Below are 26,352 nucleotides of genomic sequence, written 5' to 3'. Positions count from 1 at the left end.
CGCATTTAATCTTTTAAAAATATTTTGTCCTCACTCATTAGTTTAACAAGCAAAAAAAAAAAGTAACAGCTATTTAAAACAAAAACATACACACACCAAGTACACATAGAAGCTGTGTGTGTGAACAGGCTATTTCAGAACTATCTGGGAGAACTAAAGAGACGGTTTCTTTCAAGGCTTATTTAGAAGTATTCTAACAGTCATCACCCTGCACAGACGAAGAGAGGTTTGCTCCTCTACACAGCGGATCTCCACATTTTATCCCTCGCTTATAAAAACAGAGCACAGGAAAAAAAAAAATGACAAGCGAAGCCTCAGAGCTATGTTTTCCCCCCTCTGTTCATTCCTCAGTAGCCTGTGATCTAAGTAACTACAGAAGTACTAGCCATCTGATACTTGTGCTGTTAACATTTCAATCCCTTAGAACAAATCTAACCTGCGCTGGCTTCGGTATCTTTGAAGCAGCGGCAACAGTGCTTCCTCGCGGTAGAGGAGCTGGGTGTCTGCAGCCTCGAGCCCGCCCCATGGCCCCCGTGTTTTCTCCGGCTGAGTCCACGCGGCTGCAGCCTGCGCCCGGAGCCCGCATTCTTCCTGACGGCCAGTTTCCTGCTTCGGTGACCCACCCACCCTCCGGGCTGCAGTTCTGAGTTATGCGTGTCGTGTCGTGCAGGGCACTGTTTCCGCATACCAGCCTCATGACCTCAGCGGCAGCCGGACAGACACCCTTTATCAATTTCTATTCACTATCCACTCTCCTAAGTCAAGGGCACGTCGGGGAATCTGCCATGCCTGCTCTCCTCTGAGCCTTCAAGGTCAAACGCTTAGGTGGGCTCGGCAATGCAATTTTGTTATTAAAATGTACCCGAGCTCTACTACACACACTGCTCTCCCGCCACCAGAGGGATGCTGAATTGTGCACCTGGCTGGAATGATTATCACGGAGAAGACGAGCATAAATTTGTATCAAAACAACACGGGAAAAGTTGAAGGAGGCTGCTTTTGCCATTATTTTTCCCTTCTAGAGAAGAAAGGTGGCTCTTACCTCAGCTGTACGGGGGTGAAGGGAGCAGGCAGTTTTTGTCTCTTGCCACAACCTAAGCAGCAAAGGACAGTAGTGGGTTGCTGACTGCACTTTGGTGGTGTCCACGTCCTCGTGACCAGCTGCTGGGGAACAGCTGAGCTAAACTGATGTGCCGCTATCGGTCTGCTCAGAGGCACAAACAGGTCTCTGCTGATCACGGTGTTCTGTACACAGATGGCAGCTCATCAGTCTATAAAAGTTATGGTCCATAACAGCTTTCCCATCAGCTTCTGGTGACACATGCCTTACCCAAAATGCCTCTGTTGAATCTTCCCCGTTTCACTGTGCAAAGCACACTGGGATGAGTCGAAGAGGCGAGGAAGCTCAGCTCTGAGGTCTTATTTTAAAACAACCTGATTTGGGGACTTCCCTGGTGGCGCAGTGGTTAAGAATCCGCCTGCCAATGCAGGGGACTCGGGTTCGAGCCCTGGTCCGGGAAGATCCCACATGCCGCGGAGCAACTAAGCCCGTGCGCCACAACTACTGAGCCTGCGCTCTACAGCCCGCGAGCCACAACTACTGAGCCCGTGCACCTGGAGCCCGTGCTCCGCAACAAGAGAAGCCACCGCAGTGAGAAGCCCGTGCACCGCAATGAAGAGCAGCCCCCGCTCGCCGCAACTAGAGAAAGCCCGTGTGCAGCAACAAAGACCCAACACAGCCAAAAATAAATAAATTTATATTAAAAATAATAATACCATAAAAGAAAGTAACTTGACTTTTGTAAAATTCATTAGAGGTAAAATAAACAATTACATGAAGAAATAACTGAACAGACCTATGTAACTTGTTAGTGAGAAAAATGGTAGATGAATTCAAATGAATAGTTCAGATTCGTCCTAACCAGTAAAAACCTGAACTGATCTCAAGAATCAAACATTCAAATAATGGCAACAGAAACATCTGATATTCTTTAAAGGCTTACACGAATGACACCCAAACCCAGCCACCAGTCTCCCCCAAGTCTGGTATATGTCATAAAAGAAGTTGAAATAGCACACATGTCTTCATAAAATAGGACCTAAACAATAATTCAGGTCACTTGAATAATACTGCCTTCATAAAATTCTTGGAAGTTAAAAGAACACATTTCCAAGAAAGGAGAAGCATAAATTCACACATATGTGTGATTTCTTACAAAGATATCAAGTAATAAAATGTCAACTTATTGAATTCATCTGCATGGAATGTGGACATTTTTCACAAACCATACTTATCTTGTTTTCCCTTGTTTTGTAAATAACTGTTCCTTCTAATTCTACCAACAGTAACCCTGGCAATATTGTTTAACCTGTTTCAGATCTGTTCTTATAGATTGAGGTAGTTAAAAACCTAGTAGGTATCATCAAAAAATATTTAGGAATATATTTAATGAAGGCTGTGTATGACCTGTACACTAAAAACTACAAAAGGGGATGTAACCCTACAAAGGAAAATAACAGAAGATCTAAATAAATTATGAGCTATACCACATTCATGGTTTGGAAGGCTCAATATTAAGATAGTAAACCTTCCCAAACTGATCTACAGATTCAATACAATTCCAGTCAAACCCTACCATTGACAAGCTGATTTCAGAATTTATACGGAAAAGCAAAGACATAGAAGAGCTAAATAATTTTGATAAGGAACAAAAGTGAGGGATTTATACTCCAGGATTTTTACTATAAAGCTACACAAATAAAGATAATGTGGTATTGGTATAAGAATTGACATGTATCAATAGATCAACAGAAGAAAAGAAAGAGTCCAGAAACAGACCTGAAACAAATTTGGTCTATTGATTTTTAATAAATGTGCCAAGGCAACTTAATGCATAAAAAATGTTCTTTTCAATAAATAGTTCTGGAACAGATGAATATCTGTATCGAGAAGCATAAGCCAAACCTCAACCCTTACTTACACCACACACACAAATTAAATCAAAATGGATCTCAGGCCTAAATGGAAGAGCTAAAACTATTAAATTTCTAGAAGAAAAACATGAGAAAACCTTTCTGACATCAAGTGAAGAAAAGATTTCTTAAACAGGACACCAAAAGTACAAACTATAAAAGAAAACACTGACATAAATGGACTTCATTAAGGTAGAAAGTTTTTGCTTTTAAAAGACACAGTTAAGAAAAAGGCAAGCCACAGATTGGAAGAAAATTTTTGCTAAATATATCTAAAGAAGGAATTGTACCCAGAATACATAAAGAACACACTCAAAAATAAGACAGTCAATTCAATATTTTTTTAATGGGCAATTTTTTTAAAAAACTGTTTGAAATGGGTAAACTAACGCTTCCAAGAGGATATGTGAATGGCCAATAAACACATAAAAAAATTCTCAACAACACTAGTCTTCAGAGAAACACGTAATAAAACCACAGTGAGATGACCGTCACATATACGCTAGAGTGGCTAAAATTAAAAAGATGGACAATACCAAGTGCTGGAGAAGATGTGGAGCAACCAGAACTCTCAAAAACTGCTAGTGGGAAGGGCAAAATGTTCCAGCCGCTACGCAAAACAGTGTGACAGCTCTTTATAAAGTTAAACGTACATTTACCACATAACCCAGCAATTCCACTCCTAGGTATGTATTCAAGAAGTCATGAAAACATATGTCCACACAAACAGAAGCCACAAACTGGAAGCAACCCAAACCATCATTTTCAAACTATGTTTTGTAAAAATTAATACTACCTCACTTACAAAATTCAATAGGATTTATAATATCTGGCATCCCCTTTACATAAGAATTGGCAATATATTGCATGACTTGCTTCAAAATAGGACTGGAATGGGCAGTAAAGCAAAAGTTTAGTTGTCGAAGTCTGTCCCTATAGCCTTCTGACATGATAAGCATCTCTTTTTTGCCTCTGTATTCCCCCTATTTACCTGCCCCTCTACCCTCCCCTCCCCTGCTCTCTCCTTCCCCCAAAGCTTTTCAGGTGACTCAATGCCCAGATCATGTCTTCATACTCCCTGCAGCTCCCCCGTCTGTCAAAGCACGAACCATAACCTGCCCTAAAATCAAAAATACTCATCTCACCTGTAATATCCACCGACCTCAACGCCTCTGGATTAGGCTGTAGCTGTCAAACGCATCACGCTGCCAGACACGCAAGTCCAAAGCATCGTTTAGTTCATCCTCTCCCTTATCTATAATTTCGGTCACTAAGTTCCATCATCAGTCCTCCTAAACTACTCTCACATCGAATTCTATTTCCATGAAAACACTGGTCAGGCCCTTGACCTTGGCCAACCAAAGCCACAGAGATGGGGTTCCTATCTCTAGTCCCAGCTTTAAGGCATCTTCCAGGGTCCCCTCATTCACTCATCTTAAAACTCCAGGGCTTACACATTGGTTCCACGGTCATTAGCCCAGCTGCTCAGTTCAGATCTGACTGACCAACTGCTTGTAAGCTTTGAAAACAGGAGTATAAAGTCCAGCCCAGATTGTAGTGACTGAAAACCTCCAGAGCCTGGACCTCAGTGCTATACCCATTCTAAGCCAGGTGAATCCAGTAACAGGCCCAGTTCGGTCAAACCTTTCATGTTAGCTCCTAACCATCTTTATTGCCAAATGCAAGGACTTGAAACAAGGTTTTTTCTACTTTTTGTTCCACAAGCACATTCTTAGAAAAGTTAAAACATAGTTCTCAGGCTTGAGAAGCTATCAGGCAGCTCTTCTCCATTTATTTGAAGGACAATAATTACTCTGTACTCTGACATAAATAACCAAAAAAAATAATCTCTGCTTTAGCCACAATGATGCTTCCATACACAAAATTAACTATATATATATATTTACATATAAAATATAACTATATATACTATAAACTACATATAACTATATAAATTAACTATATACAAAATTAACATACAAAAGTTTACTTAATATATGTCAATATTACCTCAATTCTTTTTAAAGTTCACTTAAATAGGATAATGATTATAAAACCTTGAAGACCCTATTCATTCTCTGTTTCCAAAATTATGTATTAGTTAAAATCCAAGATGAGGTGACAAAGTGGTAAACTGAAATGGTCTCAAAATTCTGAATAAGAATTAATTATTTTTATTATAGACTATATAAACTACCATGGCAGCAGAAAACCTCTGATATACATACATACATACTTATATACATTCTGGATATGATTTAGACTGATGAAAGAAGATAGTTTTCCTATTTGTAAAACTGAATTAAGTATGAACACTTAATGGTGGTTTTCTAACTGCACCCTAATGAACCAAAAAATAATAATAAAAATAAAATACAGGAAAGTGTTGGACAGATTTTGGCCATTGCCCTAATTTAAAAAATTATTTGAAAATGTTTAAGAAATAACAAAGTTATCTTAATGAAACCGACACACTAAGCAGTTTACAGCTATAAAATGTAAAGTGAGTCATCAGTAAAAGATAATGTAAAAATTATCCTTAAATGTCTGACTCAAAAAAAACTTTTAAAAGCAGAACTAAAAAAATCCAGTTATTTGATGTTTATGTAGATCTATATAACACATGAACATTCAATACCAGAAATTATATTTTATATTTAACTGCAAAAATATCCAACACCTATAAAGCCATAAATGTGTGGCAAAAATAAGAAATATCTAAGGAAATAAATTTTTTTAATATTTTGAACTTACAGTTCAATATTCTAATCAGTAATAAACATTAAGCTGGCAGCTTTTAAACCCACATTATATTTAATTAAATTCTAACATAAAAAAGGCAGTGATATACATGTCTAAGCTATTATTTCACTTTATTTAAACTATTTCTTAATTCTTGAAGTACTTTTAAAGAATTTTTAGTACATCTAAAAAATAAAGTGGCGTTCATAGTACAGAATAAATTCATTTTCTTTAACATTCAAATATATGACTGGTGGTGTCTATTATATATAACATGTACCTATATATTATATATGTAATTTTACAATCAATGTAAAATAAAATAGAGGGTCCCTGAACTACGGTTAATTGGAAATTTTATTTTAATAGACATTCCAGTTTTACCAAGTATAATTTGCTTCTTCTATGAATTTCTCTCTTAGCGACAGCCTTACTCTCGTCATTTTCTGTCAGTGTCCCCAATACTGAAAGTATATTTCTTTAAACAAAACCCAATTTAGTTGCTATGTATTTTAAGACACGTTGAATTCATACAGGTGAAACAGTAATTCACACACCCCTCCAAACTAACCCTTCCCCAAAATAAGTGTGCACACACAAGGGTTGGGAGTTCCTTTACGCTTAGCAGAAGACAAACAATTCCAACATTTTACAGAGAAAAACAATACTGTATTTCATTGACGCATGCATGTCAGACTTGAAAACCTTTATGAAATGTAATATTTACTTTTGCAAGAGAAATCCAAACATCACTGCAAATACGGACTTCTAGGATGAAATCACACACTCAGTTATGCGAGGACCATAGATGACTAACTTCCTGACTGAAGACTTCAAGCATTAGGTGACCTGTGATACCACATCATCTCTACAGACAAACACATCAGAGATCTTCCTTTGAAGGCTACTTACTCTGTTAGGACACCACCAACGCCAGCAGTCCAAGGACCACGGAGGCCTGACTTACATGTACCGCTCACCTGCGAAGCTGTAGTTATAGCAACCAAATTCCCAACTGGATCCAGCCACCAAGCTCCCTCTCTGGAGAACAGTAGCGCTCTGAGGATGGGGTATCACATCGGAGTATGGTCTAAATGATGCTAAAGTCACGTTAGCTTTCCAAGGTGAAGACGCTGTGTACCGGGGCAGAAAGCATAGCTGATACCCAAAGGGGGAACGTTTTAGTATATCCCACTGTATCTTTTAACATATGTTACCCTATTCCTTTAATTTATACGTCTACCTTATCGCAAATTTAACACAGCATGTATTTACATCAAGTGCAACTAAACTCTCCCTTCGATAGCATCAACTCTAGTCAAACCAAGCTCACATTTGTTCCAAGGTGTATTTGCCTTATCTGGAGCTCCTTCCCAGCGCTTCCTTAAAATCTTTAATATATATGTTTACCTTATGTGTGTGTGTGTGTCCTGGGAATACTTGGACTTGAGTCAACCTCAGGTAGAACAGGTGGAAGTTATAGATGATGTAACAGCTGAAGGAGCAAGGCAAAGGGCTGAGGAATAGACAGGTCTAGTAAAGAAAGGTAATTGACAAAATAAGAGAGCGTGAGGGAAACTAAAGAGGCTGCTGGCTCCCTGTTCCAATATCCATTCTCCTCTGTCTCCTTAGAAGGATATTTTTATGTTATTATTTTCAGGAGCATAATTCATCTCGGAATAAAAGACTACATGCCTCAGGCTCCTGGGCGGCCAGGAGTGGCCACATGACCACACCTGGACAATGTGAATGTGAAGAGGAATGTTGTTTCAAGGATGGAAGTTAACCTTTTTGCTCGTCTGCCTTTCCCCTGCCTCTAGCTCCCACTGCAGATGTGATGGCTGGAGCTTGGCAGCCAGCCTGTGCCCTGAGTGGACGCTGAGTGGAAGCTATGAGCCGAGAAGAAGGATGGGGACCTAGGGCTGTCCTGGCCGTGGACCTTCAGGGTTCTCTTACGGGAGAGAAAAAGTAGCTCCTGCTATGCTTATGCAATTGTTTTACGCAACCAATATTAATAATTTCACTGTAATTAACACAGACGGCGAACGAACGATACCCAGTAAGATGCCGTCTGCCCTTTCCCCTCTCCCACGCCCTGCACGGATGACGCGGTGCCTCCACCCCGGGCTCCCTGGACCCGTCCTCCGACACACTGCAGCCCCATTCCCTCCCAACTCTTCTCCTCTACACTAACCTGACTTCCAATAAACCATAGCTTATTACAAGTGATTTCTAAAAGGGATTAATTAGCTTAGCATAGTATTGCTGAGCTCCTTTTTAAAGTGATTTTTTAAAGGGCACGTTAAAAATATAATCCTGAACCAGTACGATTCAACGAATACTTACGGAATGCCTGCTCTGTGCTAGGCACCGGGGAAGCAAAGATGGACAGTACAGCCCAGGCCTTTAAAGACTCTCACAGCTGAGAAAGCATGTGCTTTTCACAGGGGAGGAGGGGTGAGGTGGCCGTCCCAGCAGAGGGAGCGGCACGGCAAGGTGGGCCCTGCACACCTCGCTGCAGAGGCTGGGTTTTGCTGAATGTCACTTAAGCTCCTTAAGCAAGGGATCAACAAGCAAAGTCTGAGCTTTTAAACGATGATACGGCTTCATACGGAAGCAGTCCTGAGGGCAGGTGGGGAGGTGCTCTGACAGAGCAGGTGACAACTTAACAAAGGCCCTGGCGGTGGTGACCGAGGCAGGTGACTTGACAGGTACGGTCATTCCTAACTCTGAAGGGTTACTTGCTAAAAGAAAACAAAAAAAAACAAAAAGCAATTGTCAGGAGAGAAAAGAGAGGCCAGAACTGAGACTCGAAGAAATTTCTAGAGTAGGTGACAAGCTGTCGACGAAGCCATCAGAGACAGAAGCAGCACTCCAGACACGTATCCTCAGTCCCAGGGCCTGGGCGCGCCCGTAAGCCCTGCTCCCCTGGCCCCGTTACTGCGCTCCTGGCAAAGCACAAAGCCAGCAGTGCCCACACCTCCTGCTCCACGCCTGTCCCCAAACACCTGCCGGGGAGTGGGCGGGGCATAGATGACCACATGCCAGTGACCACTGGTATAAACGGGCACTCAACGCTCCCTCTGTGTCACCTCCTCCCTGTCTGTCAAAACCCCTTGGCGCCCACCACGGGGCTCCCACCCCCACCCGTGGATCTGTGGCTCTGATCGAGAGCACATAAAAGGGGGCGGCGCTCGCACTCTTTCCAAAGCCAACACCTGCCCCGTCGTGGGCGTCACCCACTTCCGCAGCAGCCCCCCCCTTCCTGTACAAAGCCCTCTCTGCTGGGTCACTCCCATCCGCCCACAAACACGCTCTGGCCTCTTCTGAAGAGACAGGTCCCCCTGGACCTCCAGCCACCGCCCCGCTTCCCCGCCCCTCTTTACGGTGAAATTTCTGGAAATGACGAAACTTCTCTTTCTCCAGTGCTCATCTCCACAACGAGCCCCACCACTTGACTGAGACGGGCTCACTCGGGCCACCTGTGACCTGCAGGTTGTTAAGCCCAAGGTCACGTCTCCGGTCTCACCCTACCGATGCTCCGCGAAGCAGCAGACACAAGCAGACCGCCCCCGCCCTTCTGCCCACACCACCACCGTCCCCTGGCTCTGGGGGCACACAGCAGCACCTCCGTGTGTCAGCACCACCGTCCAGGCAGGCACGTGGAGGCTCGATTACACTCGCAGGGCGGCCGAGTAACACAGAAGGAGACGCACATAAACACCAGCAGGGGAGCCACTCAGGGCAGAGGTCAGGACAGAAGGGCGCATCGGTACTAACTAAGCATCAAGCGCCCTCAAAGAGACACAACGAGTAGCCGAGGGTGAGGTCTGATCCTGGAAATCAGTTCCGGTCACTTTGCTCACCACTACTGATCGCCCTTGTGGTAAACATTCCCCTAAGACATGAAGGTGCTAGGACACTATCCCTCCTAGGGATGAGGCGTAACAGATGAATATTTAGAAGAACAATACAGCCACCATTTACTCTTGATAACTCTCTGTTTAACTTAGTAGTTACTTAACCGATGAATATTTAGAAGAACAATACAGCCACCATTTACTCTTGATAACTCTCTGTTTAACTTAGTAGTTACTTAACCTAGGAAGTAGAATGCTTTGGTGATCGGATACAGGTATGTCAGCTTAACTGCTGCTGGGCTGGATGTGGAGGAAATAACCGTAGAAGATTGAGGGAAAACAGTCAAGTCCCAGAGGACCAGCTCTCACACTCTCTCACTCACACACACACACACACACACACACACACACACACACACACACACCCCTTTATGCATGCAGGTGTATATTTTAATCCAATTATACATTCAGCTATATATATGTTTCCATGTGCAGATCAAATTGAACATTTTTAAGTTAAAAGTTAAAACAGAAGTGCATTTCTATGACTCCGTGCCTAACCAACTATTTCATTAACTGGTCAATGACAGGCCCAATCACCTGTTTCTGCAAAACAATGTGATAATGGGCTACACAAAACAACGGCTGAGATAAGTAGTTCTTCTTAGCCCTTACTCTGCTGTTAACCCACTCGCTTTAGGTCACTCCAAGTAACCACTGAACAAAGTCTTACGGTTTCTCTTGGAAGTAAGGGAGGGAAGGAGGGAGGGAGAATGCTTTCAAGAAATACGAGAAACTTCTAACAGAAAAGAAATATAAAGAAAACTCGAAAAGCTTATTAACACCTCCTTTAATCCTGTTATAAGTTACTGATATCTCCCCATGTGAGAAGGTATCTTTTATCTTTTTTATCTCCTCATTAAAACTCAATGAGGCAGTTTTCAGATGATTCAGTTTTTCTTTTGTCTTTCTATTTTTCCCATCCTGTCTTCCATAACCACGCTTTCCCTCTGAGCTTAATCTGTGCCGCCATTGTTGGGATTGTGCCAACACCTGGAGGTAAACCTCACCTGTAATGGACAATTTCCAGAACTCTGATCCCCGCTTCTCTTCACACCTTTCGGATACATGCCCAATAAGGGTGCCCTTCCATGACATAATTCACCTGCGAGTTGTTTTTAAAATGCCATCATCCATCTCCAATAAGGCATCACATGACGTAACAAACTTGTGCCCTTTCCAAGAATATGATATTCTAATCCTATACAGCCCTTTACGTGGAATAAGGAATAGTTAATTGTGCCTTCAGTCCCTACCACAGAGACACAGAATCATTCTCCCATTGTTTCACCTTCTTTCACTACTGAAAACAACTAGCAAGTTCTCAGAGCAATCAATTAACCTACTATGTAGCACTGGCAAGCAGAAAGGAGGCCTGCGATTTTTCATCTCAAGTAGCTCATTGTTTGTCATGTGAGTCAAAATGAGAATAGTATTTCAGCCTCTCAGAACTGATTCGTTAAATGTCTTGTTTCCCCACTTATCCTCATCGTAGCTGCCAGCTCTAATTTAAAATGTGATTATCGAGAGTACCATGGCATAATTTTAATTTTTAAATTGTGTGTGTATTTGGTATCAGCGGCAGAGAAGCACTAACCGTAGGTGGACACAGCTACCGCGGTGCAAATCGAGGCTGCACGCCCTTCTCCGACCTGTGCCAGAGTTATCGGAGACCTGAGGGACCAGCGGCCCTGGGCCTTCCAGCCACGCGATGCAGGTTTGTAAACTGGACTCTCGTGAATGGCACCATCACTGATGCCTGGCAACTACTCCACGCCCGGAAGCGCACTTCTATTCCAGACAAACGGTCCTCCTCTCGTGGCCCTACTTGAGCTCCTGCCCATCTCTGCACCGGCGTCCTTGACTCCTACTTCTGTGCTGTCACTTTCCTGTGTGCAGATTTCCTTTCCAACCACTGCCCCACAGTCTCAACCGTCAACCCAACTCAAAATTCACTTCCTCAAGAGCCACCCTCGACTACCATCCACATACATTAAAACACCCTGTCTTTGAGGGGATTTTTGCCTTCGCTGTGGCCTCTGCTACACCGGTTCACACCGTACCGTTTAATGACCCCTGGGCGATTTTTTCATGTTGCACATACGACGGCCTCGTGTCCCCAGCCAGGTATTAAATGACCTGCCCGCAGGGAGGAGACCACCTTGCTTCCACGCAGACACCAGAACTCAGAGACCAAAGAGCAGGGCTTCCCGCAAGTTTCAACCAAAGTTGGAAATAACACGGAAATATGCCTCAAAATTGGAACTCTACCAAACCTACTTCAGAATGAGATAGAATAACCCATAAATGCGAAAAGGGCCATAAAACAACCCTACATTTTGATGGCATTTCCATGGTCAGCCATTCCCACGGACAGCACTTGGCCAGTTACAAAACTGACCTCTCACGCCACGTGTAGCGTACAGACTGCTTTGCCTACTAGGTCTGCCGCCTGACAACACCTGGTACCTAGACCCTAAGGCCCGTGCATTGGAAGCTTCGCCCCTCTGTAGAGGCCTCTGTCCCCATTCCCTCTGGCTCCTGGCTTTAATTATGTACCTTCTCTTGGCATCTTCCAAGTTCCGACGCTTACGGCTAGTCTGGGCTTACCTTTTCCTTCAGCCTTACAGGCCCTACCCTGGTACTGCATTGATGTGAAGGGGAAGAGACTGCGTACTGATTGCTCTGAATGTGAAAAACAGAGACAGTTTTTGACTGTCAGAGCAATAAAAATATTATCTATTTATGATTAAATATGGTGTGCACGATCATTTCTATTAAAAGGCCTTCCTTGGAGGCCTCTATGATAAAATTGATTCTACTGAGACAATCAGATTCAATGTTTCAGTAGGAGTGTTTTTTTTTTTCAAGATTGTGACTAACATAAATTCGAGAAGAGTCTGTCTAACAATAATGCTTCACATCTAGTGTACCGGTTTTTTTTCAAATAAGTATAAAAATGATTGCTATATTGGTAGAAAAAGATTCCAATTCTATGAGTTAATATGCAACCTAGGTAAGGGAATTCCCTGGCGGTCCAGTGGTTAAGACCCTGCGCTTTCACTGCCGAGGGCCTGGGTTCAATCCCTGGTCAGGGAGCTAAGATCCCGCAAGCTGTGTGGTACAGCCAAAAAAAAAAAAAACCAATTAGGGAAGCTATTTCCTTCTCTAATAAACAACCGAAACAGCAAGTTGAAAGTTTAGAAACACAGTCTGGGCCTATCGTTACTACCTAAATTATTGCATAGAGTTATCAGCCTTTCAAAGAAGTCAGCAGCCAAAAAATAACATTAATCCAAGTTACTATTCTGTGATTTTGCTATAAATAGGCTTCAGCGCTGTGGAGTGGGGGTACTCTTGAAAGTGAGAAGATTTAAGAATATAATAATTTCTATTACAGTTCCTTAAATACACTGATTTAGAGCACATTAGGACAATAAACATTATTAATATTTTCCTGCCCACTGTGTACAGAAAACCAAATGTTCTTTTAAAAATGATTTCTAAACCTGCACCTTCCGCTAAGATAATTTTCCTCTATCGATTCCCAGCCCCAACGCTGCTGCAAATGATGCCTTTGAAAAACTTTGGGGGGAAGACGCCTTCTTCAAGATACTTTGCTACCCTCTGCCCGTCACTGTCTTAATACACCAATCTACATACCACGACTGTGGACACAGACATCAGGACACAGCCTGGACCACAGCTGCTAACCGCTTTGCTTACAGGCTTGGAAAAACACGTACCGTTTACACCATTTCTATGTTCATCTATGGCAAGTGTCCACTCTGGCCTTTTCCTAAATGCGGATGAGAATAACCTCTGCTGTACTGCCTTTGCTCACCCTCTTTCTGCTCATACAAAGACACTGAATTGTAACAACGCCATTACACGCAACATTATAAGTGACATGACCGCCACCTGTGCAAATATCCATGTTTCACAACTCGGTAAACTTCTAATAGGTTTACAACAAAACTCATAAAACAACATCTTATCACTGACACGGCGTGGAGTGGGGCAGAGTGAACAGGTTGTCACTGACCGTCACAAAGGGATTCATAAGCTCCACAGATGTTAAAAATCTCATCAAGGAATAATATTCATGCTTGAATAACCAAAATACAGAACCACCTTTATCTGTCTAAAAATAAAAACAAAAACATAAAATGCTGGCCTAAATGTCAACTGAGGAATTCAATAAAGCTCATGAAATCTGGAAGCCAAAGGGCAGATTTTCTGCAGTGTACACCACTCTTCCTACTGGATGATATCACATGTCAAGGCAATTTCATGAGAATTAGCCAAAAATGTGAAAATGTCCAAGGTGCTTTGATCCAAAACTAACTGTTCGGGGTGAATTACCCGTCAAAATTAGTTGAAACTTTCAAGAGAATGGTCAGGTTACTTATTATATATACGGATAACCAATTTCCAGGCTAACATGAGAAAAACATGGTAAATGGAGACAGTCATCTGTGAACTAGTTGTTTTATAAAACCAGACTGCTACTAACACCTCATCCACATGACGCTTTAATCAAATCTCAGTGTTTCCTGGAGAGGAAAATACCTATGACTCACTAATGTTAACCTTTAAGGTAGGACCAGCAGAGGGCCCTTCTTACGAAAACAATCTCAGGACTGTCCCTAAGGCAACATCTCCAAAGGAAACAAATAACTCAGACGCAGCAAAGGTCACCAGGCGCAACGTGAAGAAATAACCTATAAATAGCGCTGGCTTGTCATTCAGTCAGAAACACCGTCCCTTCTTCACCCCCTTACAGCCCTGACTCGCCAGCATTTGACAGACAGCCAGAGAAAGAGTAACGCATGTCATCTTTGAAAATAATTAGACGTGGAAGCCAATGTATTCATCAAACAGGCCTGAACTGCAAGTCCTCTTTCTTGTAGAACAGCAGTCTTCTGAACACTGGGTTCCCATTCCACAAGTTAGGACAAGCTGTCACTTGAAGCTGATCATGGCTGGTAGTCAGGAAAGACGGCCACAGGCTCCTGTGCCGTTCTGGGGACTCGGTCTGTAGATTTCATTTGTACAACAGACCTTGTATCACGGCGTTGCCAACCTGGGTTCTCTCTAAGATGCATAAACTTCAGATCACATTCCTTATACCACTATTTATAATAAAAAGTATCAAAAACTTACTCTGTACAATTATTAACCAAACTGTGGAAAGTTCAAATAACTGAACATTAAACAGACAACCTAATGCATAACGAGTAAGCCTTTACAAAGAGTTTTTGACATTAATGAGTCAAGCGAATACATACCCTTTCATTGAAATTAGCAAGACATTAAATTGTTTATAAAGTATGCTCTTAAGTATGTAGAACACATACATGTAAGGCTAGATGGGAAAAGACTAGAATATTAAAGGATGATTATCTTGGATGACAGACTTCAGAGGATATTTTTCCTTACCTTTACCTTTGAGCATTTATATAGTAATTATCATTACTTTTTACATTAAAATTATATGTAATTTTTAAAACATGCCTATGCTTAGATATTACTTGCCTCTACTCACCTCCAAGTTTGGAAATAGAGTCAGAGCCCCCAGAAAGAGAGCAAATAGTAGGTCCTGTGTTTGAAGGAAGAGTGTTCTATTCAACTCCTCTGGGAAACAGAGTCCCTGAATGACGGGACTCATTCACAGGGTCACACCAAGCCTCCCGGGCAGATTTCGAGGATGGACAACCACCCACCAGCCTACACTGCCAGAGTTTCCTCGGTCATAAAACGCAGGTAACATCTTGCCAAAAATGCAAAACCTCTTTCTAATCATGTGAGTACATCAGACAAAACCAAATTGAGGAACATCATACAAAACACCTGACTCTTCGAAAATATCAAAGTCCTGAAAGATAAGGAAAAACTGAAGAACTGCCAGTGACTGGAGAAGACTAAGGAGCAATAAAAAATAAATGCAAGGCGGGATCCTATATAGGATCTTGGAACAGAAAAGAATGCCTAGTGGAAAGTCGGTGAAATTCAAAGATCTGTAGATTAGTTAACAGTACTGCACCAAAGTGAATGTCCTGGTTTTATTCATTGTATTATGATCACACAAGACGTTATAATTTTAGGAGAAGCTGGATGAGGGGGGTATATGGGAACTCTACTATTTTTTTGCAATTTTTCTGTAGGTCTAAAATTAGTTCAAAATTAAAAGTTTAAAAAAAAAATGCAGGTAACGACCATACCTACTTCAAACGACAGTCATGAAATTAAATGATTTATATATAAATAAAGCTTTTCAAATGATGCCTGGCAGACAGAAAGCACTACCTACCAAAGCCTTAGCTACTGTTCTCATCATTTTAGTACCACTACAACTACGACTTCTGTTTACGACTACGACCAGGGCTACCACCATCCTTTAACTAGTGCTACTGCAAGAGCAAAAAACAAACAGGCAATGGCTCTTCCCTCCCTCACGGGGCCATTTTCCAAGCAGAATAATGCCTGCCGAGCTGACCTGGGAGGAGCAGGAGGGTGGGGAGGCCTGGGAACCACGCCAGAGGCTTCTCCCATCGCAGATGGCACCTCGGGCCTCCTTCCTGCCACCCTGGGCCCATCCCGGCACCTCCTGCACCTCACCAGGCCGATACAAATGACCTCTCCCCGTCTCGCTTACTCTTCTTACAAACATTTCTAAAACACATTCTTCACATGTCTCTGACCCATTCTGAAATGTATCTTAATATTTTTATGAGAGAGTTAGGTTATAGGAGGTGGGGAGTGGAGGGGCGTAGATTGCTATGCTTTAATAAATTTAGTCAATTTATTTATTCAGTAGTTTTAAATAAAGATACTTAATCAGTTAAAATCTTTAAATCTTTAGTCAAAATAAACATACTTAACTGTGAAACACACACAATGAGGGGAAAAAAATCACTCCCGAAACTCAGTGGTTCCAGGGACCCTCAGGAACCCGCACAGGGGCAGCGCATTAGTGGCAGGGGGGCCTTGACCCTCTCTGGCCACAGCTGCTTGGAACTAGGCAACCGCTGCCCCGGCCCGGCCCCCCAGACTGTGGCCTGAAGATCCAAAGAAAAGACATGGGCACGGCCGTCAAATGGTGCACGCTTTAGGGACACAGGCCATAAACCAACAGTCAGCACTCAGGAGCCAAAGTCCCAGGGAGAACGTCCCCAGGGGTGACCTAGTCCCCGGTTTGTTTCTCGTCCCACGTGGGCCCAGGGAACCCTCTCGGCCTCTCTTTAGACGTGTATGCGACCCCGTTACGGAGGCAGTTTTCATTCCCTCTGAACACACGAGCCCTCAACTAGCCGGGTACGTCCACGTAACACGTCACCAGCACGTCCTTTGTCCTTGCCCTTTGTTAAAGAGGCTGAATCAGTGTTTACAACATAGAAGAGTCCTTTCTTAAGATTTATATACCAACACCCCAAGGTACTGCCTTGCTTTGTGTCAGTAGAACAGGAAATCCGATGAGAGAGGAATTGGGGAAAAGAACTCATTCTGCAAAAGGATTTCAAGCTCCATGGAAACTCTACTCCAGAACGTCTATCCAATACCTGCTTCGTGGCAGAAACATGGATTCCTTGATGAACACGGAACCAGAGAGGAGGATGTACCAGCAGGTCCCAATATCATCAGGACTGAAAAGAGAAGATAATAAAATCAGATGATTATCTCCAACAAAAAAAATTAAAATAGCAACATACAAAGCACACAGTATCCACGTTACTCGTAGAATCCTGAAGAACAATGAAATGTCATAAAACACACACCTAAAATACCATTCTTCAACTATTGGAATTAAAAATTATTTTTCACACCTAAATAAGCTGAAGATATTTATCAGTATACTTAAATGTTTTAAACGTTCCTTAGACCTATGGCACCTACCATTCCAAGTTTTGTTTTTTAGTTTAATTTTTTTGAGCTGAAAATACTTCCCCTTGTTTCATGAAACAAAAATACAAAGAGGTAAACAGCGGACCTGAGTTTTCCCACCCTTTCCCCCGTCTCCCAAGCCCCGACATTTCTCCACCACACTCGCCGGCATCTTTCAGAACTTCCTCATGCACACACAAGGATGGACATACCTTCTTACCCCTCCACCCTCCTCTTTTTACAGAGAAGATGGCACACACTACAGAGCTCTTTCCTCTGTGCTAACGCAGAGATCTTTCCATCAGGGGACAGCTGTCTTGTTAGATGTGCCTTATTTGACTTAAGCAAGCCCCTACTGCTGGTCATTTCAGTGGTTTCTCTCGTGTATGCAGTTATTTTAAAAGAAAATGAAAACTGTGATGAGTAATCTTGTATCTACAGGAGTAACCTTGACCAGAAAACCAGAGCTGCAGCTGCTGAGCCAAAACGCACAGACACTGTGACTCTGATAAACATGGTCGCGGTGGTCAGTTAGTACCTTATGTGCTCACCACCTTCCCACCGCCTTGCAGGGAGAGTCTGTCTATTTCTCTAACCAATGTTTTAACAATTTCAGGATGAAGGCTGTTCTAGGTGCTTAGGAGACTTCAGGAAACAACAACAAAGATCCCTACCCTCATGGAACTTGTCTTCTGGTGGGACAGTACACATAGTAAACAATAAACATAATAGATTAGTAAATTATAAATCCATGCTCTGGGGAATAAGTTACCGCAGGGTAAGGAAAATAGGGGTGGGGTGTTATAATTGTAAACATATGGTGGACAAGTCTCGTTGAGAAGAGCAGATGTGAACAAAGGAGGTGAGTAGACAATGGCTCCTGAGGGACGAGAATTCTCGGCCAAGCGAAGGGAGGTGCGTGCGGAGACCAAGCGAAGGGAGGTGCGTGCGGAGACCAAGGGAAGGGAGGTGCGTGCGGAGACCAAGCGAAGGGAGGTGCGTGCGGAGACCAAGCGAAGGGAGGTGCGTGCGGAGACCAAGCGAAGGGAGGTGCGTGCGGAGACCAAGGGAAGGGAGGTGCGTGCGGAGACCAAGCGAAGGGAGGTGCGTGCGGAGACCAAGCGAAGGGAGGTGCGTGCGGAGACCAAGGGAAGGGAGGTGCGTGCGGAGACCAAGGGAAGGGAGGTGCGTGCGGAGACCAAGGGAAGGGAGGTGCGTGCGGAGACCAAGCGAAGGGAGGTGCGTGCGGAGACCAAGGGAAGGGAGGTGCGTGCGGAGACCAAGCGAAGGGAGGTGCGTGCGGAGACCAAGGGAAGGGAGGTGCGTGCGGAGACCAAGGGAAGGGAGGTGCGTGCGGAGACCAAGGGAAGGGAGGTGCGTGCGGAGACCACAGGCCAGGCAGCTGGGCAGGGAGCCCAGGGGTGCAGCTGAAGCGAGGGCTGAGGGGTACTCCTTCCCTGAGGCTGTCTATCACACTTCGGGGTTTTTGCCAATCTGCTCGATGAAAACTGTATTTTAGTGTACTTTTTTTGGCTGCGTTGGGTCTTCTTTGCTGCGCCTGGGCTTTCGCTAGTTGCGGTGCGCGGGCTTCTCATTGCGGTGGCTTCTCTTGTCGCGGAGCACGGGCTCTAGGCATGCAGGCTTCAGTAGTTGTGGCACATGGACTTCAGTAGTTGTGGCTCGCGGGCTCAGTAGTCGTGGCGCACGGGCTTAGTTGCTCCGCGGCATGTGGGATCTTCCCGGACCAGGGCTCGAACCCGTGTCCCCTGCATTGGCAGGCGGATTCTTAACCACTGTGCCACCAGGGAAGCCCTCTTAGTGTACTTTTATTTTTCTTCTTTATTGTAAAAGCATCTTTTTTCCTATGTTCATGAGGCCTACCTATTTCTTTTTCTGTGAAATCAGTTCATAACTTTTAGCCAATTTTCTATAAATCATGAGACTTTTTCTTACCTAGAAGCACTTTATAAAAATTAGCATTTTGAAGCCATGAGCTGTGACAACCTTTTCCCCAGTTTGCTGCTTCTGTTTGAACTTTATCGTGATTGTGCCATGCCTTAAGTTGTTTTATTTTATAGAGGCAAGTTTATCAAATTTATTAGTCAGGATACAGGCTCAGCTACTATGAAAACAAAGCAGAAAGCCCGACACAGCAGTGGCCGAACAATGGAGGAGCCCATTTCTCTCACACGTGTAGTGACAGCCTGGTGTCGGGAAGCCAGGCTCTCTCCCTGTGTGGCTCGCTCACCCCGGCCCGTGGCCTCCATCTCAGACTCTAAGGGGCAGCTCCCAACCCACACCTGTCCACATCCTAACCACTAGAAGGAGGCACACAGCCTACCCCATCTCTTCCACGAGGACAGCCTGGAAGCTGCAGCCCAGCAAACCACATGTGGGTTGCAAAGCAGTCTTCCGCAACCTCTGCCAAACCTTTTCACTCTTTTTTTCCTTTTGGCACATGGATTCCAGAAGTTTCCAAAGACCACCAAGTTCTATTTAAAATTCTGAATAATTAAGTTATTTAACACACTAATCAATGTCACCTAATCACTTTCATTGCTATCTGCTTCCAGAGCAAATCAACAGCAAGTCACTGTTTCCTCCCAAGCCCATTCTTTACCAATTTCACAACTGCTTAGTCCTCAATAGCAAAGCCTCAAGAAAACATGAAGGAAAATATTGTCAAATAGACTTTAGTTCCAATGAAACCATCAAAGTAAAATGATTTCTCAAATGAAAATGCAAAGTACTTCAAAAAATAATTTATACCCCTTTTCTCTCTAGTGTTTAGTCATGAGCTTTTGCAATCAACAATCATTCACCTAGGACTTCCCTGGTGGCAGGGTGATTAAGAATCCACCTGCTAATGCAGGGGACACGGGTTCGAGCCCTAGTCCAGGAAGATCCCACATGCCACGGAGCAACTAAGCCCGTGCGCCACAACTACTGAGCCTGCACTCTAGAGCCCGCGAGCCACAACTACTGAAGCCTGTGCACCTAGAGCCCGCGAGCCACAACTACTGAGTCCGCGCGCCTAGAGCCTGTGCTCCACAAGAGAAGCCACTGCAATGAGAAGCCCGCGCACCGCAACAAAGAGCAGCCCCCGCTCGACGCAACTAGAGGAAGCCCGCGCACAGAAACAAAGACCCAACGCAGCCAAAAATAAATAAATAAATTTAAAACGATCATTCACCTAGCTTAGGGGGAAAAACGTACTTGTTTTCCTTAACATAAGGTGAAAGCATTATTATTAATTCTGATTTCTGTCGAGTAAAAATGTGTCCTGTCAGATGCAAAAATAGTTTAAATTTTTTTTAACAAGTAATAAAACACTGAAATAAAAAGAAGAAAAAAGGAATTATCTTGTAAACTTTTATCTGCTCTTGCACTTACCATGTTCCCCTTATCACCAAAAGATTGGTCGAGGGAAATGAAATCTAGTAGGAAATCAAGGTTGATCACCACTAACTAGGCATGTGACCAGAGCTGTGCAGAGGCTCAGTAAACACAAATAACGACCATCCCGTAGCTGTTACCATGGTAAGAAGCACAATAAATGTCACCATGGTCCAGATGAACTGTGACACAGAGAACATAACAAACATTCCCTGGCTTTTCAGTTACTCCACATCTGTCCTTTCTGAAAGTAAAATTACTATGGACAAAAGTAACACAATGTTTGTAAACTCAGCTTTCCTGGAGCTGATCATAAAACACGCGTGAAGCAAAAGGCAACCCATGTCCAAAATGGATAAGACACTTGTGACAGCAAACATTCTGGCCCCCTGAATACCCACCGATTACCCTACACTTAGGGCTGACTCTTCGTATCAGGAAAGCCTTGGCAAAGATTTAAGGGAGTGAAGAGAAGAAACTGGTCTCCAATCTCTGTCACTTATTATAATTTCATTTGCCTGTTTCTCTCCCTTTTCCAAAAAATTCAAATCTTAACTCGCAAGAGCTGTGTTTGCTGGTGGAGGCATCTGCAGAGAACGAGCATTCGAACGCTGACTGGATCTGGTGAGCGTTTACTACCACGCCAAATAAGACGGTCATGATGTCTTTATTAGTGAGCTGTCTCTTTTAAAGATTCATGTCTTACAAAAGCAAGCTAATTAGAACTAAGAATACAAAAACAATGAGTCTCATTTTAAAGATGCTCTGGAAACAGCCGTAAGCTAGAAAAACACACCCCCTCACCTTTCACACTCACACCCCACAGGACTCAGGTTTGGTTTCTGTTCTGAAAATTCCTCGCTGTGAGATGCTACCATAAAATCTGTTTTACTCAGTCTTAATCGGCCAGAAAAGTCTCCTGACCTCATCTGAAACCACTGTGCTACCCTGTCCCCCTCTCATGTATAATTACGTGTCAGGCAGGCAGTGTTTCAGCACCAGGCACAACCCTTCCCTTCAAGGTCTGCAAATACGCCCCTTCTCACAGGGCACCTGTCACCTGTGGGGCTCTATAGGTGCCAAGCGATGACTGTTTGTTCTTTAAAAGAAAAGATGAAAAAGAAATCACCTAGCAGTAACAGCATCAAACTTGCCTACACTTAGAGGGGAAGCAAAATGAATCCGAGATCTTGCTTGCAGACACACTGGCAATGAAGCTGGCTAACAGAAGACTGATTAGTATAATAATAATTATTATTATTCGTAATGTTCGCAGGCTCTACTCATCCCACCAACACCCCAGTACCTGATCAAGGGTGGGAGACCCATCATGATGCCGTCTAAACAAACATCCCAGGTGATTCTTATGCATGGGGGCTTGTCAAGTTGAAAAACCATGAGAAAAACTGCCTAGAAATCAAGCCCCAACTGGAACAAATGGCAGGGGAAAACAAAAAACAAAAAAACTACAATTCTGTCAACTGTCGATACAACTAGTTTCATTCGCTAATGTCATTTTAATTTTTCTCAAATAGTTGTTTTATGTTTTAAAACTATGAGCTAAGGAGTTCCATCAAGGGTTGTTGAAATGGTAAAAGCTGAATCTTGGAGTAACTCTAACTGACCATTTCCAAGTAACTTTAGTCTTACATCACCAGTAACAGGGAGAGGAGAGAAGCCTAAAGGTTAAAGAGGTACATCTAGCAAATTAGTCCCTCTTCACAACGTCACTCTGATTTAATGACACAAGCGCCTTGCAGAGCAGGGACAGAAAACACTGCTTCTCTTCCTCTCTTCCCTCCCTCACAGCCCACCCTGAAAGGGTCAGCCTTACACCTGTCCTCTCTGCTCCGAACCCCAGCAGACCCTGGGCTTCATGTTCCCGCTCCTAAAGGGAACCTCCTGCCTAGGAAACTCATCCCTCGCCCTCTGAATCCCAGGTTAACGACCACACATCCCTCTGAAAAACGCTCTCGTATCTTCCAAATAAAGTGGGTCCCTCCCTCCTGGGTTCCCAGGCGCTCTGGACTTGCCCACACGAAGCAGGGCGCCATCGTCATCTACCTCGGAAGCCTTCTCCCACCAGCTCTTAAACCGCTCTAGCAACTCAGTGCCCCCAGCAGACACACTGGATACGGCTCGACTGGCACTCAGACATTTTATTAAGCAGCGCATTAACAGCTGAATAGACACCAGCTCAGATTTGGTGCTACAACGCCTGAAAGTCCAGGACGCGAGTTTCAGCTCACCGGGGGCCGGAGAAGCGCGGCGAGGCCGGGAGGACGCCCTCCGCAGTACCCCGGCTGCGCGCGAGGTGGCAGTGTCGCCCCACGGAAGGGCTGCGGGCGCAGCCGCGCGTCCCGTCCACGGAGCCGGACGGGGGACAATGAACACGAGGGGCCAAGGCCACGCTGACAAGGGGGCTGAAAGGATAACAAGCTCACACACCCCAAGAACACGAATTAGGTCAGCAAAGGCGGCTATGAGAGAGCAAAAAAGCAACTTGGGAAAAAGCTACTTTATTCAGTTGTTAATACAACGCGAAAACTAAGGTGGAGCCCAGTTGGCCAAAAGGCTGCAAAGGTGGGGGGGGGACGGGGGAGGGGCGGGGGGGAGGGACGGGGGAGGGGGAGACGGGGGGGGGAGACGGGGGGGGCGGGGAGGGACGGGGGAGGGGCGCTGGGCAAGGGCACCCGTGCCCGAGTGCACGCGGGGCTCACACCCACTCCTGCCGGCCACAGACCGACACCTAACCCACGTCTCTGCGTGTGTGTCTGCAGGGGCGCGGGTGAGTCAACCAACAGAAGCTGAAGGAATGGTCCCCACGCAGAACAACGAACAGCCCGGGACCAGAAGTCAGCGCCCAAGGAGGGCGCCGCGGGTACGGGGAGGGGCAGCACCGCGCCGCACGGGCACAAGGGCCTGGGGCGGAGCGCACCCTGCGGCGCTGCACGCGGGCCGCACCTACGGCGGCAGCGGGGCCCGGAGACGCACGAGGCGGCAACCGCGCGGGAACAAGCGCGGGCAGTGCGCGCGGAAACGTCCAGAAACGGTGGAGAGGCCGCCCGCTCGGGGAGAGGGGGGCGCACGCAGCCGCGCGGGCCGACACGCGTCAGGGCTCGGGGCCGTTTAGAAAGGGAGGCTGCCTTCTATGACAGGTACGACCCAGATGCCACGCCACGTCCAAACAACGAAGCCGGCGGCACCTGGGAGAGGTGGGAACGGGATTCCTACCACCCGGGCCTACCGGCTCCCCGTCTTGAGCTAAGAAACCAGATGGGCAATAAAACGAGGACCATCCCAAGTGCCACGAAGTAAGTGGAGACCGCTCGCAAGGAGCCCAGAGGGCCAGGCACCCGTGACCACGGCTAGGAAAGCACCCGTCTCTTTCCCTGTATCTGCTGTCCCAGCAACGTCATCCAACGGAAGGATAAAGCCAGGAAACAGAAGGTCCTCCTAAATTTCTCCCTCTGCACAACCCCCCATCCCATTCTGCGGGCTCCGCCCCGAAGCCTCTGCTGAAGTTCGCGGCCTCGCTCTTGGCCCCCTGCCCTGTTACTAGACCCCTCTGACCGGCACAGACTTGTTCTCTCAAAGGTACAGTTATGCCGATAACCAAAGCAGGAATAATTTTACCTGCTGACAATAAATTACCCTCTACCCCTCTCCTGGGAATCCAGCAGCTGATTCAGTAGGACGTGGCGAGCCCCTTGGGACAGAAACCTGTCCAGCCCTCTTCCCACCCCCACCGCTACTGCAGTGGATCCGAGCCGGATTTCCTATGAACGAAGTGTTCCAGGGCTTAAAACAGAAGTCCTAACAATGGCCACCTTCCAAGATGCAGATGGCTTTTCAGATACACAATAACTGTACGCTTTTTCACAAATACATTACATCACTTCTGCTATTGGATTTATCAAAAAGTTTAATCATTTTTTTTCTTGCTCCTCTGATCGGGCTCTAAGCTTTAAGCTCAAAGACAGAACATGTCTTATGTACTTTTGTACGGCCAACGGCACAAAGTAAGCTCACAAGAAAAGTTAATGCTACATGGCCAGTGTGGGCCCTGACAACACCAGGTCACGGTCAAAAGAAAGGTGAAGTGCACACACCAGCGGGATGTACTCAGGCATAAAGTGTAGAACGTATGATAGAAAGAGTTCTACGGAGAGTTAAAACGTACATTTCTGACGTACAGAATAGCAATACTGTACTATAAAATTATATGCTTCATAATATTTAATCACAAATTCCCACACTTGTGAAAACAACACATTTTAAAAGTAGAGGGTAACTTTTTGTTCCATTTCCTGAAAGTTCTAAATTGTAAGGAAGTTACTTCACTTTTATCACTTAAAACTCTGAAGGAAAAAAGCATCATTTTAACATTAAGTTTTTCAGAAAATTCTTAGCCTTCTCTCAATAAATTATAGGGGCTTAGACCAACAAACAGGATAAATCAGTAACATCAATAAAAACTCTGAAAACTGATGGAAATACTGAGGCTACTTCAGTTTTATTTTGAAAATATTTTATTTTGAATATATTAAAGTATTTTGAAAATATTTTTGTTTTGAAAAATATATATTTTGAAAATATGGGGGATAAGTGGACATAATTTTTTTACCTGTGATGATTCACTTAACAAGCAGAGGGAACAATATAAAGAACAATACTAAAGAATTAGTAAAGCCAAAGATTCTACAGACTTCACTGTGCAGTCATTCTTAAATTTATAAAATCCATTTTAAAAATGAAATGAGGGGGTGATGTCTTGGGAGTCATGAAGTTACTCAATAAACTTATTTTTGAATGAAAGAAAAAAAGTCACTGCAGATTACATACTTATGGCAATCCATCAATCAATGATTCAGCTAGACTGAGGGCAGAGGGCTACACCCAAGGGCTCGACAATCTCTCAAATTTAAGAGAGCAGCCAAAATTCACTCTTCTGAAAACTACCAATGGGTCATGAAATTAATTCACAAATCTGCATCTTTCAGTTACACACTGCAGTTTCATTTGCACGACAAACCTGTCCCTCTTCTACAGAAAACCGGCACCCGAACTGCTAAACAGAACTCAGACATCCAGAGACTGACCAAACTCACACCAAATTCGCCCACCAACTGCCAAGGTCCCGGGTGATGGGAAAGGCACGACCAGCTCACAAGCACCACGACCCGCAATGACCAGAAAGCATAGGGAGAGAGCTACATGTTACTGTGAACACCTGTAGTTAGGAGGAGTTCAGAGGTTTTTATTCACTAAGTAGTTTCACAGAGAATTGATACAAAGAACCGAACACCTAACCTGCAGTCGGCTGTTTTACCCAGAAGTTAGGCCATAAAGAAGGTCTTTTCCTGCTGATCTAGCAAAGGAATATATCCCTTGAAATAAATGCAAAAAATAACAACAGAGAGCAGACAAGATGCAA

General features: G+C 44.4%; 1 protein-coding gene across 10 annotated transcripts in view; it reads right to left on the bottom strand.

The window, feature by feature from the left end:
- RAPGEF2 (Rap guanine nucleotide exchange factor 2) overlaps nucleotides 1-26,352 on the bottom strand; it is a 258,452-nt gene that overhangs the window by 135,577 nt on the left and 96,523 nt on the right. For 8 of the 10 annotated variants that reach the window (XM_036853002.1, XM_036853003.1, XM_036852999.1 and 5 more), the window contains one exon: nucleotides 17,198-17,281. In XM_036853002.1, the coding sequence (XP_036708897.1) occupies nucleotides 17,198-17,281 (84 nt within the window). Of the gene's footprint in view, nucleotides 1-436; nucleotides 621-17,197; nucleotides 17,282-26,352 lie in introns of those variants that run through there. The other 2 variants (XM_036853005.1, XM_036853007.1) reach the window with 2 other exon arrangements.

This window comes from Balaenoptera musculus, chromosome 5 (assembly GCF_009873245.2).
Source record: "Balaenoptera musculus isolate JJ_BM4_2016_0621 chromosome 5, mBalMus1.pri.v3, whole genome shotgun sequence".
Lineage (NCBI taxonomy): Eukaryota > Metazoa > Chordata > Mammalia > Artiodactyla > Balaenopteridae > Balaenoptera > Balaenoptera musculus.
This window is presented reverse-complemented; position numbering and strand designations above follow the sequence as displayed.